The sequence below is a fragment of the Pectinophora gossypiella genome, chromosome 9 (genome assembly GCF_024362695.1).
Source record: "Pectinophora gossypiella chromosome 9, ilPecGoss1.1, whole genome shotgun sequence".
Taxonomy (NCBI): Eukaryota; Metazoa; Arthropoda; class Insecta; order Lepidoptera; family Gelechiidae; genus Pectinophora; species Pectinophora gossypiella.
This window is the reverse complement of record NC_065412.1, coordinates 7726698-7748676: the sequence shown is the minus strand read 5'-3', so window position 1 is coordinate 7748676 and position 21979 is coordinate 7726698. Positions and strand designations below refer to the sequence as shown.

At 36.3% G+C, this 21979-nt stretch overlaps 2 protein-coding genes and 1 long non-coding RNA gene across 4 annotated transcripts; 2 read left to right on the top strand and 1 right to left on the bottom strand.

Moving 5' to 3' along the window:
• The first annotated feature begins 650 nt into the window (after positions 1-650).
• LOC126369791 (uncharacterized) lies at positions 651-2980 on the top strand. Its single transcript, XM_050014355.1, has 4 exons — positions 651-1120; positions 1251-1350; positions 1595-1699; positions 2801-2980. The coding sequence occupies exons 1-4, from the start codon at positions 651-653 to the stop codon at positions 2978-2980; spliced, it is 855 nt and encodes a 284-aa protein (XP_049870312.1).
• Positions 2981-7746: 4766 nt separating this feature from the next.
• On the bottom strand, positions 7747-10439 carry LOC126369790 (odorant receptor 2a-like). The gene is made up of 5 exons (XM_050014353.1): positions 9679-10439; positions 9494-9593; positions 9308-9412; positions 8498-8653; positions 7747-7800 (listed from the first exon to the last, which is right to left on the bottom strand). Exons 1-5 carry the CDS (start codon positions 10437-10439, stop codon positions 7747-7749), a joined length of 1176 nt encoding a protein of 391 aa, XP_049870310.1.
• Positions 10440-11269: 830 nt separating this feature from the next.
• Positions 11270-15100, top strand: LOC126369566 (uncharacterized). Of its 2 annotated transcripts, XR_007566739.1 has the most exons (4): positions 11270-11518; positions 11681-11885; positions 13483-13533; positions 14879-15100. It is a non-coding gene; the product is annotated as an uncharacterized LOC126369566 (long non-coding RNA). The 2 variants fall into 2 exon arrangements; XR_007566738.1 differs by lacking the exon at positions 11681-11885.
• Positions 15101-21979: the final 6879 nt, after the last annotated feature.

Sequence of the window (21979 nt, the reverse complement as noted above, 5' to 3'; positions counted from 1 at the left end):
AACAACATATAACCAGGAGGTCTTAAGTGTTACCAATTAATTTATTACTTTGCAAGAAACTGGTTAAACTTTTGCACTTTATCGTGCATAAAGTAATTGTTCAGATTTTTATCCATTTTTTACGAAAGTTATACCTAGTTGAAAATGGAATAAAAAAACTGGAACTAAAAAAAAAAACAGGAACCATACTGTAGTTTTGTAAGCAACTTATCCTGAAACATGAAGTTGGAACTTAACACGGCAATTTGTCAAATAGGTAGTTGTAACATGTTGTGAATATTGCCGCCGTTTCTAGCTTAATTTATTACTTACAAGATTCTGTTCTACTGCTCACTACCAAGTTCTGTAAACTGAAAATGGATTTGAATTTTGACTATCTATTCAGAATCCCTATGTTTTGTTTAAAATTTAACCGCTCTCATCCAGATATACCCAAAGACAAAAAATGGGTAGCTCAATTTATTTTGACGTACGGAATGTATTTGGTGGGTTGTAGTTTCATAGCATACAGCACGATTGTATATGATATCAAAAACAACATAAGTAAAGCTGTAGCTAACATGAGCATTCTTGTCATATATTGTGTAATAACTTTTAAATATACGATGCTATTGTATCATCAGGACTTGCTGATTGGTTTGTTTGATACTATGAAGAAGGACTATGAAATGGCCAAGTTATTGCCTTTGGAAGAACGAGCGCTGGTAGTGAAATACGCTAAAAGAGGGGTTTGGTTGGTCAATATCTGGTTTCTAATAGTTGTTCTTACTAGTCTTTTATTTCTAGTCAAGTCTTTTGCGCTGATGTTCTACTATTACGCCATGGGGGAAACACAATTAATTGAATTTTACGAACTGACATATCCAGATGCTATAGAGAAAGTCAAATTTCACGTTGTACCGTATGTTCTGCTTTATGCGCTGCAGTGCTACATAGACGTTTACAATGTGGTCATGTATTCGGGTGTGGTACCTTTGGCGCCAATGTTCATATTGCACGCGTGTGGTCAGTTAGAGTTGTTGAAAATAAAAGTGAAACAGCTCATATCCGAAGGAGGGAGTGACCAAGAGAAAAATTACAATTTGAAAATTATCGTCAAGCAATTACAGGATATATACAGGTAGGACCCTACCCATTTTCCTGAAAGAGAAAAACATGATTGCTTTTCTAACATTACCCTTATTTTAACATCTTTATTATAGTCGTAATAGAACTAAAAGACCATATATTGAGTGATGTTTTTTTTTTAGGTTCGTTGAGGATATTCAGACGGGTTTCAAATTGTTATATGAACTGACTTTAAAAGGAACTGCTGTTATGCTACCGATCTTAGCCTATGAAATACTGGAGGTAAGTTGTTGAAAAACTGAGAACCCTCAGGCCTGTTGTCTTGAAGTTTTTTACGGGCTAGAGCCCTCAGCGCTCCCCATTTCATCTTCATTAATTCTCAAAGAACTTGTTGAATAAAATATCTCTATGTTATTAAAACATAGTACCTGTCTAGCTATACGAAGTAGAGAAAACAAACTATAATTATCTTAATGATACGATTTTTTAAACAAAGGAAACTTAATTCAATATAAATGCATTACAGACTTTTGATAGGGGTGGTGTTGATCTGGAGTTTATAACGTTGTTTGGTGCCACGTTTATACTGAGCTACTGCCCGTGTTACTATGGTGACTTGCTGATTGAAAAGGTAAGTAAAGAGAGTATTCTGAGATATATTACAGAGTTCAACTTTAATGACCAGTAACATTAGTTAAAAAACGGAAAGACCCTCAGAGGAAGAAAACGTAGAAGTTTCCAATACTGACTCCTTTACTCCGGCAATGTGCTCGTAACCTACATCGTGTCACTTCTTTTCAACGATGCACTGTGTTACAGCATCCTGAACTGACATTACACTTCTATTACATTGCTTACACGTCGACAGAAAACTGCAATGAAACCGGTCGCACTTTGGATTTACATACGAAAACCTTGCAAGAGGTTGGGTTTAAGTTAGTTGTTGCAAGCGACAAAATATTCATGATGCAAACTTGTACGAAAACGCGTCCAAAGTACGAAGTATAATCAAACTAAAACAAAAACTCTCCCTCTTTCAGTGCTTATCTCTATTGGTTCACTCCGGGCCCTTCTTTTAAACATAATCCACCCACAAAGAGAAAAATTAAATCGAAAATAAATCTGACTCGGACGGGACTTGAACCCGCAGCTCTGGTCAAGCCGGGACGAGCGTGTTAACCATTACACCACCGGGTCCTCCTCCTTGCGAAATTCTTTTGATCTATATATCGTCAATAATCGTCATTAAGCTGACGCCGGCTTGACAAGAGCTGCAAATTCCAGAACCGGCCGAGTCAGATTTTTTTTTTCAATTTAAATTTTCTTTTTGTGAGTTTCCCTAAGCACGGGCAAGTGATATTGTGGCGGACCCAACTAGTTGGCCACCTAGTTCCGCTCACATGCAACAGATGGCGCCACATTCAATAATGCAGTCTTCAAGCGGTCGTGAAACGCGATATCGAAGTTTACACAGCAAGACGCATATATACAGCTTCCAACACAACACTGTTGGATAGTCGATCCCTAGTCACACTACCAACTTGTGGCTAGCGGGGTACTATGCTCAGTTCGATACCCTGAAAACATCCTTTGGCGGCAGCACACCCTCGCCGCCAAACTATAAACACATAAATCATAATCCTCTCAGACGATGCCTTGAGCTGAAGTTCGCGACCAAGAAGATTATGTAGGTGTGTTCTTATGTAGCTATTACTGTGATGTATTTTTGCAGGCGGAGAGTTTCCGGACAGCGGTGTACATGAGCGGGTGGGAGGGCGTGTGGGACAAGCGCGCGCGCACCACCATACTGGTGATCATGACGCGCACGTTCCGCACCGTCGCCATCCGCACCATGTTCCGGAACCTCTGCCTCGACGCACTCACTGATGTTATTACTTTTACTTTTCTATAAGCTTCAGCTGGTTACTGGCATAAGCCAGACTATTCTGAATTTATTCAGGACATGATTTCCTAATGCTTTATCTCGAATGGTATTTGTTACTTTGCCAGACAAAATGGGAAGCGCTGAGGGCTCTTACAGTATTATTACTCTTTGTTCTATAGAACGAAAACTATCTAGGAAAAAAGCATTCCTTATGGTATATTAAATACTTCTTGTATATTTGTTGATAAATGCGTCATAATAATACATAATCTGTGTAAATTTCAACTGGCTACGTATAACGGTTCATTAGATACATCCATTGAAAGTTACGATGGACGTAACAACAGACGGTGTAGTGTTTGTATAATGATAGGGTTCTGTTACAGAATGTTCGGCGGTCTATAAACTTTAAATACCTATTTCAGTTTGAACCTGTTAATGATCATAATAGGTAAATTTTTTGTTTAATACAACATGATTTTAAATTATTCATTTTTTAGTTTAAAGCAAGGATATGAGACTCCCGATATTTCGACACTGTTGCAAGTGCCATGATCACGCGATGACTGATGAATATCGGGAGTCTCATATCCCTGCTTTAAACGCGGTAAAAACCCGTTATTATGTGTTTTAATTATGATAATAACCACGTAAACTTAAAACAATGTATTCATTTTCTTCTCCTCAGGTCTATCATCAAGCTTATGCTATCTTCAACTTTATGATTGCTGCCTGGAAATAAGTATTCAAGAACATTCTTATAAGTAACAAAAACATATGGTGTTTTCATATGGTACTTAATAATAATAAAAATCAAGGTTTTTTGTACGATTATTCTTTATTGCTGTAAATTACAGTAACTAAAGTAAGTAGTATAACAGGTTTGTTGTGCAACATTGTCAGTGTCACTAATTTGTAAGGGCTTCAATATTAATTTGTAAAATTAAAGGCTGCACTAAGAACGCCGTATTGTAGTATAAACTTCGCTATATATTTTACTAAACGTAATTACAGAACACAACTACTTAATACAATTTTCTAGGTAATAGTATACAGTAGAGTAGTACCACGTCTTATTACTAATCTATCACATTGCTAACACGTTTATAAGAGATATGAAGTAAAAAATAATTATATTTTTGTTGTATTTATTTCTGACAGACGATATCTATTAAAAAGTAAATACTAAAATTTTATTATTTGGTAGGATACCCATATATACGAACTTTCAGCTATTTTCACCTGATCGACCTTCACTCGTGGATACTGATTTCCCCCGAGGTGGTACTCGTAGCGCGATAAATTGATTCTTGCCCCGGATAACTTATCTTTAGATTCTGTATATCTTTATAGTCCAATGATGTTTTATATTAAGAATAAGTTTTGTTCAATTCTTGTTTCACAAATAAATGACGAACAAAGATAACACGCGAATACAGATAGCATTAGACTAAAGAAGATAGGTAGCATTTTAACAATTTTTGACGCTGTCGGTTTATTGGACGCGAACTGTACAAGATAAGCTACAGTTGGCTAAATATGAGTTTAGACACATATCTACAGTATATCATTGGTGCACTTAATTCATTTCATATTCAGGATACTTTTGCTTCATTAAGACGCAATGCTGATACAAATTAATGAAATATCTTTGACAGCTTGTTTGATGACAGGAATTCAATTAGACCTGCAATTTATCGGGGATATTAGGCGAAAACGAATTTAATTAACACCGTTCAATGACTTTCAGATCCCTGACAAAGTTGTCGTCGAAGTCAAACTTGGTAATTGACAACCATTATGTCGTAGCGGTTCACTTCCTTCCGCAGAGATAGATCGAAGGATACATATTATTTTAGATATTTTCTACGATACATTTTAAATAAATTCGTAATCATTAACGATTAGTACGACCCAGATCACCTTTTTTTTGTAAGTAAATACATTGTTAGGAAATATAAGCATTATTCCGTTTTTCACAGAGTCCGCTTACCTAACCTGAAGACTTGACAGGTCAGGTATTCCATAGCCTCTATCAACCCACAATCTGATCTACTTATAGACTAACCATAATCTATCAGGACGACCTGCAGGCACATTTGACATGAAGTCTTAAGATGCATGTGATGAACCGTATTGTGACAACATACCAAATTATCGCATGAAACGGTTGACATATGGATAAAGAAAATAAAGGAATGTTCTGCGTTATATAAATGGACGGAAACTCAAGTTTTGCACTGTTTTACCTAAATTATCGGGTGTAGCAAAGGTTTGGTATCAAGGTTTGCCTTCTGTCAATTAGTTAAAACAAATCGTTATTTCAGACAACTTTTACATTTTAAAATTAATTAGTTACGTGTTAGGTACTGAAATAATTTATAATTTACCTAGTAAAGAAAAAAAAATACATCGACAACTGTTTTGTTTGCCCAATTTTGGGAAAGGTTCCTCCATTCCTTTCCATTTTCCCTATTCATTGCTGTTCTGGTCCATGTTTTTGCGATTGTAGCTTTGCTGCCATTTTCCCGTCTTCGAAACTGTGTTCCGCGTTTTCTTGGATACCAGAATGCAATGCATTTGTTCTTCTTAATCTTCATAATCAAATCTTCACGAGGAACAGCTACAGCTAGTACACACTAAATATGAATTTGTGAAGGTTTGACCGTGTCTGTATATTTATATCTTCGCAACAGCCTCACCCCGCCATGTCGGTTTATGACCTCGTAAACTGACACTCTTTGGGGTTGAATAAATTTCACTACATTCAACCCTATTTTGTTGTTTATCCCGTTAGTTTAGGCCTCATTTAGATTCGCCTTTTGGGTTTACTATGCATATTTTAATTATTATAAGCTTAGTTAATAACAAGACAGGGCAAAAACCTATTATTACCTATCGGATTAGTTTGTTAGCTTGTTAACCGTAAGTATAAATTTTACGAATAAAATTCTACAAACTAGAGTACATACCACGAAAGAAGTCCCGCGGATTTCAATAAAACTAAACCAATAATATGATCGAAGAAGCAGAGTTGCCGTATATGGGATTAGCTACTTGGTCGAACAAATGGGGAGCGCTGATGGCCCGGTACAAAATTTCATATAACAGGCCTGAGGGTGCTCAGTTGGGGGCGAACCTCGGGTCATGGCGTCGTCTGAGAAGATTATTGGGCCGATAGCGATAAGCGCTGAAAGAGGGAAATCGCCAACCACAACAATCTAGGTATTGGGGTCCAAAATAGGAACTAAATGACATGTCATAAGCAATAATTCCGCGTGGCCGCGAGACTTCTTTTGTGGCACGTACTAAGTAATTGTCATTTTATATTTTGTAAACAGAAGCAACGAAAATATAATAATCATTCTGCATTATTATATATTGTTAGAAGTAAATGTCTAAAATAATATACTTCAATTGGAAAAATACATAATCTACTTAAAAGTTGCGACAGTTTTTTTTTCTTTTTTTTTTTTTTTGACGTGACTTATTGTAGATTTGCCGCAGATGGCATTAACTACTTGGCCGGACAAATGGGGAGCGCTGAAGGCTCTCACCCGGTACAACGTTTAAGACAACAGTCCTGAGGGTGCCCAGTTGGGCGCGAACCTCGGCTCAGGGCGTCGTCTGGGAGGAAAAATATTTGAAAGAATTAATCGACCCTAGTGGGTCGATAGCGATAAGCGCTGAATGAGGGAAATCGTCGACCACGCCGGCGGGGTCGGTATCGGGGACCTGAAGTGTTTGGTGTCGCGAGCTGATTGGCTGCCTCTATGGCTAGAGTGATCGGGTCGTCGGGATCGTATATTACGTCCTTCGGACGCCGATACTTTTCAGTACCGTCCCTAAGCGGAATGTACTCGGAAGCCGCAACTACCAGGGGATATGGGTGGTGCGGAGCAGAATCGAAAAAACGTTTGGAAGCTAATTTGAGCCATTGGGCAATGGTTGTCAGACCTAGGTCAATGTGCAGATTTTCATTGCGAAGGAACCACGGAGCTCCCGTGGCTTTCCGCATGAAACGATTTTGTATTACCTGTAGACGATGAATTTGAGAGGGACTCGCGTGAGCGAAAACTACCCCTGCATAGGTCATGATCGGACGGATGCAAGTCGTGTAGATTTTCACCTTATTCCTAAGGGACAATTTACTTCGCTTGTTAAGGAGACAGTGAAGACGGCCCATTACAAACGCGGCGCGATCGCGCACACGTTTGATATGGGCCTTAGTTGCGACAGTAAAATCTGTTCCATTAAATGAAAAAAACGGAAGTTTCTCTGCTTTCTTAAAAGTACTTCTTAACAAAACGGGACAAAAAACATGGCTGCCGAAGTATATTTAAATACAACCCAATAATAAAATAAAACAAACTGTACAGTGTTTATACTGTTTTATATAACGACTAGCTTAGCTTTAGTACTGAAAATGGCTACATCATGTAAAAATATATTAAGTAAGTATGTAGCTCTAATAGCGAAACAGGGGCATTTAGTGCAGGCTCCCTACAGTTCAAGCTGAATTTTCACCAACAGATAAGTAACTCATCAAAACTCATAACAATTCTACAATGAAATCCTGCTTACCGAAAATATTCATACTCTGCTGAATAAATACTAATGTACTATTCAAAGAGATTAGCTTAATGTTAGGTTAGGTTAGGTGAAGTCATGAGTTTAGGTAGGTTACGGTTGGAAACTGAATTGTAGGTAAGTGGTTACATGCGGTGAGTACCTCTATTAGCAGCACTGATTAAGGACTAATACAAAGGACATTTGCGGAGGATCTCAGAGCGTTAAGTCCATGCTGCGTTCATTATGTTGAAGATAGCGTACGAGTTACGACACATCTGAAATTTAATAGCAAACATACGTAAAGACACTGTAATGGAACAAAAATTGCAGGAACGGTAATAGCGTAATACAGGAGTAATTGACACCGTAACGAATATTGAGGGAGATTCAGCTCATGATTTTGAGTTATTATCAAATGAAATTTTCCGTCGCAAAACTCATAAGTATAGTTAGTGTTTTATTTAATTATTTTCAGTTCCATTCTTTTGCGACGGTGTTTATGTAGAAGGTCTGGGAACCGATATTGGGTAGCCAAATTATTGAATTGTAGAGGTATAATTATTATACTATTATTATACTTGTACAAAATTTTCCTGTACCCAAAGGTTGCCTGGAAGAAATTGCTGCATGAGCAATAAGGCCGCCTGTTGTGCTTTTCTGTATATGTTGTCCTTATCTCTGTATTTTGTGTCCATTGTGCTCAATAAAGTATTTTATCTATCTATCTATCTATAATAATATTGTAAGTATGTTTCTTTTTTTTAGAACGTCTTGGGCCGCGTGCTGAGGTTTTTCTTGCAGCGGCTTTTCCTCAGCATACAGGTTGTGAAAAGCTGCAGTAGCTTTTGGCGGATGAGTCGTGACTTATGTGAAAATTGACGATTCAAAATGTAACTATGTTACCTACTGAGTCATTAAATATATTTTTGAATTTTATTTTTTATATCTATGTACTAAAATTCAAAACATTACCTCAGCGAAGGTATCAAGACAGATGGGAAAGAAGACGGTGGTGATGACAAGCGGCCGCGTGGCTCTGGCTAACATGAACAGAATGGTCTTCTTGGTTCCCTTGTCGGTGTTCATCTCCCAGCCACAGGAATATATCGACTGACGCAGACTTTCACTCTAGGAAACAACGTATCATCATAATTGAGAAAGAAAGATACGTTTATTATGTGAGGACGCCACAATGATAATATGAAAGACAAGAAAGCAAGTCAAGAAAAAATAAAATACATTAACTAGAGACGAAACGAAAGAAAAATATATATCAGTCAAATAAACATCAGTGATAGTTGTATAGAATAGATTCAAAAATAAATATTTATAGGTTACTGTGAGTCCAATTTCAAAATTCGAACATATAAACTAAACTGATAATAAAAAATAAAACAATACGGTCCGTGCGCGCGCGTGCGTGCGGTTCACGATTCAAGACTAAACTATGTCTGAGGGATTGAGGTAAACCTAGCTCAGGCGCTGGTGGGGAGCGGAGAATTGCAGTTCTATATTTACGTAGGTTTATTCCTTACTCTATGGTATAAGTATAGAAATATATGTTTAAACATAGATATATGTACAGAAATTTGTATCAGATATCTCGAGAAGCGGTAGCTGGCTCTAGTATCGGAGATTGTTTGGTTATACGATTATCTATGAAGTAGATAGTACGATAAATATTTAATCAAGAAAGTAATCAATGGCAAAAATACATCACAGAAATAAAACCATTCACACATATAGCTATATGTCATCAAAACATGCTCAAATGATACGTACTTTTTCCATAAGCAAATCGCTGTAATAACATGGCATATAAAAATGTATAATGGTACCAAAACAGAAAGGTATAAATTCCAAATTCGTGTCTCTTTTCCGTAAACACTGTAATGGCGACAAAATACAATTAATATTAACTTTTTATTATCCATTATTAAATACCTATATACTATAAATAAATTGTACCTCAACGACTTGAAACGCAGACAGTGGCAATAGAAAAGTTGTTGTTTTCATTGTAAATTCATAAAGAATTGTAAAATTATGCTTGATGTGGTCTACAAACCTGCAATAGTAAATAATAAGTAACTGCTTGTAGTTATTTAATTTAATTTCCATAAAAGAATAGGTAAAATATACCTGCGACTTACCCATAAATCTCTTGTAATTTCAAAATAAGCTTTTTCAGTTTTTCACGTATCTCTCGTTCGTCTGTTGTTTCAGAGAGCAGTCTCATAATCCTGCGACAAACCACTTCTAATTGACCGCAACAGTGGAGCATGAAAATTGGTACCAAAGGATCAAATCCAAGGTACATAGTTGACGCATAGCAAGCAAATGCTGTACACAGTACGAACAGGGCGCAGTACACAGTAAATATATTTTTATAGGTTTCTATGAAACTGGGATAAGTGAGTTCGAACATTGGGACAAGTTTGAACTCTCCTTTTGCATGCAGGTATCCCATTAATAAAAATGCTTTCAACGGGAAAATCACTGTGGACGCCACTGCTATGGCGAGCCACAGCTTGCAAACTTTAATACCCTTTTCCTTGTAATGCATCACGATACGTTTCTCATCGTCAGGAAAAGTTTCAGCTAAATCATAATCTCTATTAATAATACTTATCAAATAGTTGATAGAATCTTGATGAATAACAAGAACGGCGTATTTAAATGAAATCGTAACAGAAACGATCGCCATAATACAGCTCTTACAGGCATTTGTATATTCTTTGTTTCGAATATCGTGCAGTAAAATAGAATATAGAAGCAGGGTGAAACAAGACGTACACATCACGCAGATAAAAATGAACTGTGTGATCCACACTTTATCGCGCGCTATAGCAGGGTGACAACGATTCAAACGCATAGCAGTGGTCGAGATTTTAAAATATTCGTCGAACCCCATTTTGATGTATACTAGTAAAATCGACTGTATTCCATAACAAAATGACTCTGAATATACAAAATGCGTAAGTAACGATTGGGAGCTATCATGAATTCAATGCTGAAGAGATAGCATGTGTTACAGTCGATGTAACAACAGTTGTTCTGAGAATGCGAGGCTGCAGATGACAACAAAATAGCAATGAAAGCCCCGTTCACATGGACGTGTTTGGATCTGGCTGATGTAGTGGAAGCTATCCGGGATTTGTCTTTGTATTAATGGAATGTCTAACATTCACGTACATAATTCAATTAACGTACCGACGAGCATTACTGCCCGCTCTCCAACAATTTGTCCAAAGATGTTTGCGGTAGCTTCCGGAGCTTCGACCTTGTTACACGTAGATAAGGCATTAATCACAAATGCAGATTCAATGGCCAGGAATGAGAAGCAATTCTGTTTGGATCGTTTATTCGAATGTCTGCGGAAATAACAGGATTATATTATTATTGTATTATGATATGACTAATCCATTCTTATAACCGTAGTTCATAATTAAAAACGTTTTGAGATATGTATTTAGGTATGCAACATTAAGATTTTACTCTTCATTCCTTTTGTCTTCGCTATGTGGTGTAATAATATAACATTTCTCAAGCAATGATATTATTCTAAAAGATACTTTCAATGCCTTTCAAAATCTCAACTAAAAACCCTCAACACGTCAAACGGTTACAATTTTTTTCCGCTTTTCCATTGGGTAACGGCTTTAGAAAGCCGGTCAAAGCTATTCAGTTATGAGTGGAGATAATTAATTCAAGCCGTAATCAGTGCAGTGGGGAGATGGCAAGTGTTGGTGACAGTTGTGACAAGTGACGGGCGGAGTGGCGCTACCTTGCGTTGAATTTAACTTGAATTAGTACTGACGGGACGGCTATCAATCAATCAGGGTAACATATTACACGATCTCATCTACCCTTATGGAAAGTGCTTTATAAGTCACACTCACGTCGTGTTTGAAAGGAAATTGGGAAACGCGTCAGGAGAATGCGGAAGAAAAAGTATACGAAATATAACAAGGGATTTCTGAATAAAAGCTTGTAAGTATTTACCTATTGTGATAAATAATGTAATTTCTCTGGTTTGATAAGGTAAATGCACAGTAACATTATAAGCTTCTTATGTTATTATTATGATTATACTGATTACCAGGAACATCGTATTGTTAATGCGTAGATTATGGAAAACAATTCGTTTCTTAGTTTACAGAACGGATTGTTCATCTCATTGCGCATTCTGCAGCGGGAGGGACGGGTCGAGAGGATTAGCAAAGGGCGCCTGTGCATAATGAATACATAATTAATTAATTATGCCATCACTTTGTCTTGGGAAAATCCAGCAAATATAATTGTGCCTGTTGCTTTGAGTAATCTCGGTACTCGCAACAGCCGGTGAACATAATTAAAGGTATCCATTGTACTTGTCTTCCGTAAATCTGCACGCGCAGGAGCTAAGTATGGGCATTGGCAGTAAAGTGATCCGAATAATCATAGACAACCTTTTTTATTTTTAAAACAATAACTGTCAAAAACCATTCTAAATTCATACTACGAATAACCAAATCCCTATTCATTATCCTTCCATAGTATTCTCTTACTTTCTTATAAATCTTACGGTGGTATTAATAAAGTAATCTCAGCTGAGACTGCCCTCAAGATCATGCTCAAGTCCTTGATTTTATGTAAGAACTGTCACATTGACATGATCTTGAGGGCAATCTCGAAGCTGCGATTAGTTTATTAATACCACCCTACAACTCGAAAACTTATTGAGACGTCGAGACTGACTTCACCATTAAGTTAGTTTCCAACTAAGTAAATCAGTTACTAAACATCAAAACACGAAATTACTGTGGAATTTGTATGAAAAAGCTTACTGTGACTGAAAGTCGTGATAAAATATTGGACTTATTTTACGTTTTTCTTGATCAAAATTAATAAATAAGTTACTTAAATAAAAAAGATTTAGATCTGTCTTTATTTAGTAAACAGTATTGCATAATTATTTATCTTTGACCTAATATCCATTTAAAAGTAACTAAGCTAAAAGTGTACTTAAGTACATCTTATTATTTGTTTATTACTCGAGTTTAATATCCGCTCTCATTACTCCAATTTGATAGTAGTCTTATTTATCCCAGCTACAAATCTGAAGCGAAGGTTGGTAGGGCTGGCAGAGTAAGACCTAGAAGGACGTACATTGACCAAATTGGAGATGTCCTTAGAGAAGGTTCAGTACGATCTACTCTGAACCGGCGTGCATGTATGACGATTGATGACTGTGGAGGGAGCAAAAGAAGTATGTCAGGATCGAAGCAAATGGAATTCCATAGTCTCTATTTACCCCGGTGGGAAATAAGCGTCAGTTTACGTATGTACAATCCTGAATTTTCTCTGGTCTTATTATTATTAGGTATTTTCAGTTTCAACAAAAACTATCTGTATTTTCGCCTTCTAATATGGGGTAAACGAAAGAGGAACTAAAGCATATTTCGCAGCGCGTTAACATGCAATGCTTTCGCCGAGGTCACCAGTTTCTATACAAGCTGGCGCACCATTTCCAAGTCCATTCGAAATCCCCAAGCTTTTACTTTATATTCCTTCATCTATATTCCAGCCGCGAACCGCAATGTCGCTGTCAAGAATTACTTATTTGAAACACAACGCCTCTTCGTGGATTTTATTTTAGGAAACAAATTAGCATCTTGGAAAAGACGATCATAAAAGCTTGCAAAGCCTTAGGTCATTATTAGGTAACGAAACATGCGTTGAATATGTTTTAAATGAGTTACTTTTTTTTGACGTGACTTAATGTAGATAGATTTGCCGCAGATGGCATTAACTACTTGGCCGGAGAAATGAGTTACTACATGCATTGTACTTATATTACAAAATAAAATTGATTAAGATAGGTCACAAATTATCATCATCTCCCTACCGTTATCCTGTTTGCACGGGGTGCACTTATCTGACCTGATGATTTGAGAGCTCCGGTTCTTTTACAGAAGCGACTGCCTGTCTGACCTTCCAACCCGCGAAGGGAAAGCCCAACACAGGTATGTCAAAATTATGACGGTAACGTGTTAGTTAAATATTTCCATCACACTCTACCTTCCAAAAAATCACATTCATTTCTGTTAAGTTTGATATCACTTAGGTAGCTAATAGGCTACAATACAGGGTGTTAGTGACATCATAACGAAAACTTTGAGGGATGATTTAGGCCATGATTCGACGTTGATGTGAAATTGAATTTTCTGTCGCAAAAGTATGGAACGGAAAATAATTAAAAGAAATAAAACTTTCTGACAAGAAATTCCACTTGATGTTAACTCAGAATCATGGTCTGAATCATCCCCCTCAGTATTCGTTACGGTGTCACCAACAACCATACCTACTTGTATGGCTACTGGTACGGGGTATACGTGACATCGTAATGAATATTGAGTGGGCTGATTCAACTTATTATTCTGAGTTAATATCAAGTGGAATTTTCGATCGCAAAGGTATAGAATTGAAAATAATTAAAAATATATAAATAAAAACATGAATTTTGTGACGGAAAATTTCACTTGATATTAATTCAGAATCATGGTCTGAATCGCCCCCCTTAGTATTCGTTACAATGTCACTAACACCGTGTATAAGTACCTACCACATAACGGGACATTATATTACTGATAATAATATGATTCATGTTTATCTCTTGTAGTAACTACCTACATTCGCAGTTGTAGGTACATTATATGAGTTGTATTTAAGTGACAGTCGACAAGTTTCCCCATTGAATCTTCAAACGTGTGAAGTTTCCATATCGTGACGTTTTCCTGTTACTAAATTGAAATGGAGTCTTCACAAAGTTGTCTCTATGGAATCCCTTTTGGAATCTAATAACTTACACAGATACTTGCTCAAACACCTTCTCAGTTAGCTTCGATTATTTATTACTTACAATGCTTAAAGTGTAAATTTCATATTCTTCAAAGCACTTCTCTGCTGGTTAGTAGAGGTACTTAAATAAAATAAATAAATAAATAAAAAATAGCCTTTATTCTCTGACTTTATAAAACTAACAAAGTAAGATTATAATACAAAGTTTTCCTTATATCTAGTAAATTCCTAATTATAGTTTTTTTTTATCTAAACCATACTGCAACCTTTTCTTTTTAAGTCAGCAGCCAGGTTGTCTCATGACGTGGCCTGACGTAGGCCTCCTCTAATCCCCTCCATATGTCCTGATCTTTTGCTAATCTTCTCCAGAGCTTAGGAAAACCATATTCCCACCTTTTAGTTGGTCTTCCTCGTTGTCTACTCCCTTCTTTGGGATACCATTTTGAAAAGTCTTTAGTCAGTAGAGGTAGCATAACAAAAATATATTTTCTAAATAATTACTTGTTCCAGACAAATTCTACGGAGCTTAATTACAATTGTCGTAGGTATATATTAGTGAGAAGTTCCTAGAGGGCGGTCAGATGACGGCAACAGTGATGGATGACATGGCTCAGCTGACTCACTCGCAAGTCATTACACGACTGTCTCCAATGAGCGTCTTTTACTTAGCTTAAGTACCTGTTTAGGACTGTTCTTGAGTAGACTGTTGAATAAATGATAGTATAAAAGGAATTGTATCTTGTTTATGTTCTATAATCTCGAGGACCTTTTATTTCTGTAAGAAAACTGGAGGAGAAAAATGGCGAAGCCAGATCGAGTAAGTAGTACGTATCGTCTCTTTAATGTTTATTCTTCTTCTTCTTAAAAATATATATATATATATATATATATACATATAAGAAGAGATAAGATAAGATATAAGAAGATTTTAAGAAGATAATTTTAAATTGGTAATATGCCTATTCCTTTTAATAAGCATACCTTATACATACATATATATTCACATACAACATACATATACACATATATGTTTTGTCTACATATATATATATATATATATATAAATATCTTTATTCAATATGTAACATAATTACACTTTGAATCGTCAAGTTTTACATAACGAACGTCATATCCGCCTAAAACTACTGCAGCTTTTCACAATCTGTATAGCCGGGGAAAAGAAGCTGCAAGAAAAACCTCGGCAAAGGGGACTAGAGGTTCTTTTAAAAAAAAAACAAAATATTGTTATACAATTGGGTATTTAGGTAATTTAGCTGCCTAATATCAGTTCTCAGACAGTTAATACCATGCATTCATATCTTCAAAATAATCACTAACCTTATAATAACCTTTTTTGCAAAGTTTCTGTTTAACTACTGTCTTAAAACAGTTAAAAGGCAAATCGACGGGGAAGAAGCAAATACTCCTATCTTACAGTTAGGTCTGTGTAAGATAGGAGTATTTGCTTCTTCCCCGTCGAAATTCTGAATTAACTACTGTCTTAAAACAGTCGAAAGGCAAAATATTGTGTATCAAGCATTAACGTATGCTCAACGTTTTTAAAGTAAATATTCACCCAGTTGTGAAAGTTTCAAACTTCCTGAAGGCTTTTGACTGGGCTTAACGACTACTGACGTGACGCGCGTCAATAGTCGAGGCCGGAGGCTTTATGTCTACTTCGAAGAATGAGGGCGCTTCGAACAAAATGCTACTAAAGTTCACACACCCACTAAAATAGCTTTGAATAGTTTAGGTAACTATTCCTATTTGTGAGCAAAAAAATCATAGCATTTTTTTTTTATTATTATTTAGTATTATCTCAAGAACCAACGATTGAATTTGCACATAGTTGTTACTGGGAAGATTATGGGGTAAAAAATGATACCCAAAAGAAGTCGAGGCGAATCGATAGATTCGAGTAAAACAAAGATTGCAAGATGCTACCTTCTTCCTCTTATCGTGTGGGTTGTGAGGTGGAATACCAACCTTATTAACCCTGGTGTTAGGGTTATGATTGAGCCGCCAAAGGCCCCTGACATGGCTCATTTAACAATTACTCTCTTACATCTGTAAACAGTAACCGGGACCAACGTTAAGCCGTTGGTCCGTACGGATCATCTTACTTTCGGACAATCGGTGATCAGCCTGTAATATCCTAACCAACCTAGGGATCACAAAGTGATTTTTGTGATATGTCCCCACCGGGAACCCGGGGCCTCCGGATCGTCAGTCCAACGCTCAACCACTGGACCATAGAGGCCATATTTTTAAGAAGAGAGATAAATTATTGTATTGTATTGTACACATAAGAAGTCGTCGGGATGTTAGTTTATATAAAGACGTAGGTCAATGCACTTAGTTAAAGGGAACGAAGACAAATAGCTCTAAAGAAATTGTTAAATGAAACCCGGTGATGACCGTTTTGGGCAAAGTTGATGGATGTGTCTGTCCGTTAGTGGAGTGTTCTGTCCTGCCCCTGTCGGTCGGGAACTAATTGAATGTCCGGGGAAAAACTGTAGTGGACGGGAAGACAATAGCTTTCACAATACAAATAACACTATACCTCTACAATCTACACTAAGAGTAAAATCCTTGTGTTCTCTGAGGGAGAAGACTGTACCCTCCAGGCTATGAAATGAATAGAATGACATAGCTGTTTTGTTTTCGCAACACTTCTGGAATTACCTGCAAATGACAAAAGTTTTGGGAAATGCCTAATCGCGTCGAAATCATTGAATCGAATTGTTTTAAACGCGAAGGCAGTGGGGGAGATGTTTCGCATAGTAGATTAAATTTTGTTACTTATGTTTTGGAACTTGAAATATTTATTTATTTGTTGTAAGTACGTACATTCTGAACATTTCAAACGTTTTATTTAATCCCTGTTATCTTGTTTTTTATTTTGAAATTCGAAGCGCATTTGTAATTAACATTTTTATGAAATGTTAAATATAAAAAAGTCTGGTTGCAATTTGTAATAAAAGAGGATTTGTTATTACAAAAGTTGAACCCATTAGCGAGGCCCATTACCCGTGATGCAAACATTTAGAGAACACGTGACGAGCTTCAGGATCCGTTGATGGCGCAGTATACAACAATAATTAGTCGGGTTATATCCTACGACGCGCGACCTTTTATGATCTCGGATTTGCGTGTGATAGCTTCGACTATAAAATAAATTGATACTACAACCACAACCCCCCTTTTACAAATACTTACTTTTACCAAATCAGCCCCCAGAATAGGCAGAGCCAATAGTAGCCACAACAATAGGTGTCATTGTTGTGAAACAAGAACGAACCAACCTGCAGCCAATTTGGGTAGTTTCATTGTCAATTACATCCTTGTTTGGTTCTGATAACTGTCATTATTTAGCATGAATAATCGAATTAAATTTCATTATAGCAGGATTCATCATAATCATAAACACTGCGGGATGGTGGAGGTGTTAACGGCTAATAGCCGAGACCAACGGCTTAACGTGCCCTCCGAAGCACGGAATCATCTTACTTGTTCAGATAATCAGGTGATTCAAGCCTGAAAATCCTTACCAAACAAAGGACAGCCTCACAAAGTGATTTCGACAATGTCCCCATCGGGAATCGAACCCGGACCTCCAGATCATGAGCCCAACTCTCTAACTACTAGACCACAGAGGCAGCAGCACGACTACATGACAGAGCAGGACTAAATACTTATTTTATTGTACCTATAACAATGTTTCTACCCACAATGGAGCTACTTAATCATTTGAATTTGATTACATACAAGTGACCGCAGTCTAGCTAATGGTAGGTACATAATATATTATGTTATATGATATATAATGCCAGTGATGCACGTTTACTATGTCAAGATATTTACTCGGCTTGGAACACTGCGAAGATGGTAATGTTCCGGATATTCCGATGTCAACAAGACACTCAAAGACTGAGTGGCGAGGGATGCTCAATCTCTCAAGCACTGCGCCACGGTAATACTATCATACAGTATTCCAACTCCATACAAACGGGCGAAACGCGAGTTATACCTACGTGCTCGGATCTCAGCATGCGCTCGGCATGCAACCAGTCGCGAATGTCGCACAGTGACGAACGGACGGTGTGTTGTATTTTAAAAGATAACCGCGCGATTTTTCATTAAACTTAAAGTTAAAATAAGTACAAGTGCATATTTAATATGACGAGTAGGACATATTGTGCTGTATTTGGTTGCTACTTACTTTAAAATTTAATAATAAGGCATTTCGTACGTCTCAATCGAGGCGCAAATATTTTTCGGTCGCAAATTTATAAGACAAACAAATATTTTTTAAATTAAAACTAAGAATAAAAAAAAGTGTATATCAGGATCGCGGGTGTATTTCTCAGATCAGCCTAAATATATTGCAGTTATTTGGTACCTTCTGTGTACTTTTATTAAACACTTCCTATTCCAATTACAAAGTATTTTATTTGTTTAAATAAAAAATCATAATTTACAATCACAAAACTAGATAGAAACTCAAAGTAGGCAGATGTAATTAAAATTCTGTAGGTGGGCAGCCCTATCACATGTTTACGTACCGCGCGGGTGTAGGCATTTATTTCAAGGACACGGCCGAGTTACAATACTGTATGATAGTATTACCGTGACTGCGCGAATTGTTGAATCACCCATCGTATTAACTGAATGTTCTGTACGTATCTAAATTAAATTTAGCGTACTTACTTATAAACTAAAGCTTACTAAACCCATAACTTAGAAAAACCAAATATTTTTGTAAATTCAACTGAGAGAACACTGAAAATATATATTTCTTAACAAAATTTGGGTTTTTGTTAAAAGACAGAGGGATTTTACTTTGTATTACTAAAAGTACAAGTAAGTACCCTAAGTGACTTTTGAAAGAAAGTTTATTATTTATTAACAAAACAATTTTGTTACTTATTAACACAAAGTTCGGTAACAATAACCAAAGTTTTGCTAAATATTTTGAGCGTGGAGACCGAATCCAGAAAATCCGTAACGAAAATAACCTAACACCCCCACTCCGACCGGCACAGCGGTGATACTTTTTTAGTTTTGCCATCTATCGATGAATAGCAGAACTTTTAATGACTTTTTAATATATCACGCTTGTCTCTTTAGTTCAGCAACTCGCCTCTAGGTGGCATTGGTTGTATCGGCGTTAAAATATTGAATTTGAAAATGAATAATGATCCACAAGAATTCACAACAAAATATGGAACCACCATTGATGCGGTATTTTCTTGATATTTAGAAGATATCAAGTCTCAAACTTATGTTTCTTTTTCAGTGTTGTCTTTGGGCGATGGCGTGTTCTCTTGTCACCGTTCAATATTACAATACACAAACTTAATACGAAATCTTCTTCTCGTGTGGGATGTGAGACTAATTACCAACTTCATTACCCCTGGGGTCAAGATTATTATTTAGCCGCAAAAGGCCCCCGAGTCAACTTAACGATTACATATTTACTTACTTAAATAGAAACCGGGACCGAGTGCTTAATGTGCCCTCCGAAGTAAATAACCAGGGTTGATGAGGTTGGTCATCCATCACACAACCTAAATGATAGAAGAGAAGAAATATCAGGAGTTGTCTTGCCTTCGTTCTCATAATATTATATTCTCTAAATATTACATTTACAAAACATTACATTCGCAAAATATCATATTCTCAAAATATTACCTGTACAATGAAACAGAAAATATGTTGGTGAATTGTGACTATGCCCGACCCATTTTAGAAATCGTAAACCACAACAGCCTATACAAGGAGGTAGTGACATCGTAACGAAAACTTTGAGGGGTGATTCAGACCATGATTCCTGTCAGAAAATTAACGATTTTCATTTCCATACTTTATCGCTGAAAAATTCCACTTGATATCAACTCAGAATCATGGTCTTAATCATCCCCTCAAAATAATATGTTAAAGAGTCACTAACACCCATACGCACTTGTATGGCTAACTTTACATACATGTATGGGATGTAAGTGACATCGTAACAAATACTGAGGGGGATGATTCAACTGAGTTAATATCAGATGGAATTTTCCATTCCAAAAATATAGAATTCAAAACAATTGAAAAAACTAAAAAATCATGAATTTTGATTTCACTAACACCCTGTATAATTTCACCTCTCTCGGGGAGCACGTCAGCGGGGGTGTCCGATAGGGGTGAAAATATTTATATTCTGAATTCTGCAACCGGAGACTGGCCCCTTAAGTGCAAAAACCCGCGATCGAATACACGTTATAATGTCTAATAATTTGAAGTCTGCTTCTATTATTTTTTGTAAGTATAACAATATTTAGAATTCTATAATAAATTCACGAATGAAATGAAATATTGTTTAGTACACTACTCTAGTCATTCTCACATGTAACTTTCGATGAACATAAAGTTGAAACTAACAAAATTGAACCCTTGCTAGGTAGGTACGTGTATATCTGTAAGTATACTTATTAATATCTTTTCTCCCATGACTACTATAGTGTCCCATGACTGGTAGTGCCAAGCCTAAGGAAACAAAGGATTAATATATTACCTACTCACGAAAAAGTATTTGGTTATACATAAATAAAAAGTTTTGACGATGATGTTTCAGTACCTTGATTATATTTAATTTTCTACTTCATCCTTTAACTCAACATATAAAAATTGTAGAATCACAAAGAGAAAATGCATACTTATATAAAAGCTCAGGATTTCTGGCAAAACTGTAAAGTCGTGAAATGTACCTAAATAAATAAATATCCAATACTTACTTGTATGCACCTTAATTGGTCTATTTAGTATGTGTTTTTCCATAGTCACTGATAAACTGCTAACCCCTTTGGGAAATAAACGTGAGTTTCTGTATGTGTTATAATTATTAACATATTATGGAAATTGCATGAAGAATACGCCAGCATCAATAAAAATCACTCAAATTATTATTCACACATAATACCAACATAAATTTCTTTTGTCGTAAATTCTATATTCGGATTTTTTTTAGACTATCGCACAATTACAAGCGGATATTTTTTTATAGATTTTATCATCTGCTTGTAACCCGTATCTACTCTTTGAAGTAAAAACCCGGGCCTTTGAAATTTTTCATTTCAACGAATTTTCTTTTTCTTTATCAAACACCTCCTGAATATAAAACGTAAGGCTTATTATAAATCTTTACCGCGTACAAGAAGACAAAGATTACAATGTTTTTAATTTAACAAATTAGCCGTTTGAATTATACTTAACGACTAGGAAATTTAAACCAATTTGTGGGGTGAAAGCATACGGTAAAAGCAGTAGCAACAAAGGTGCGAAACTTTTAATTAGTTCAGCAACTTTCAAAGAAGCATTAAGGTTTCCCGTTGGCTCCATTCGACCGCTTGTTTTTTACAGCGCTATTGAAGCGTTGATATTCAGCGTTATTTTCATTTAATCGTTCTGTATTTACCTGTAAATGTTAAGCCATATTTTGGTACTTACTTACATCGATATTGGATTGTTGGAACAGACACATAGTTGCAGAGAAATCCGACGTGTAAATATGAAGAGAATTTTGAAAAATATGTATTCTGCCGTCAGCTGTTCCGTACAACGGCTGAA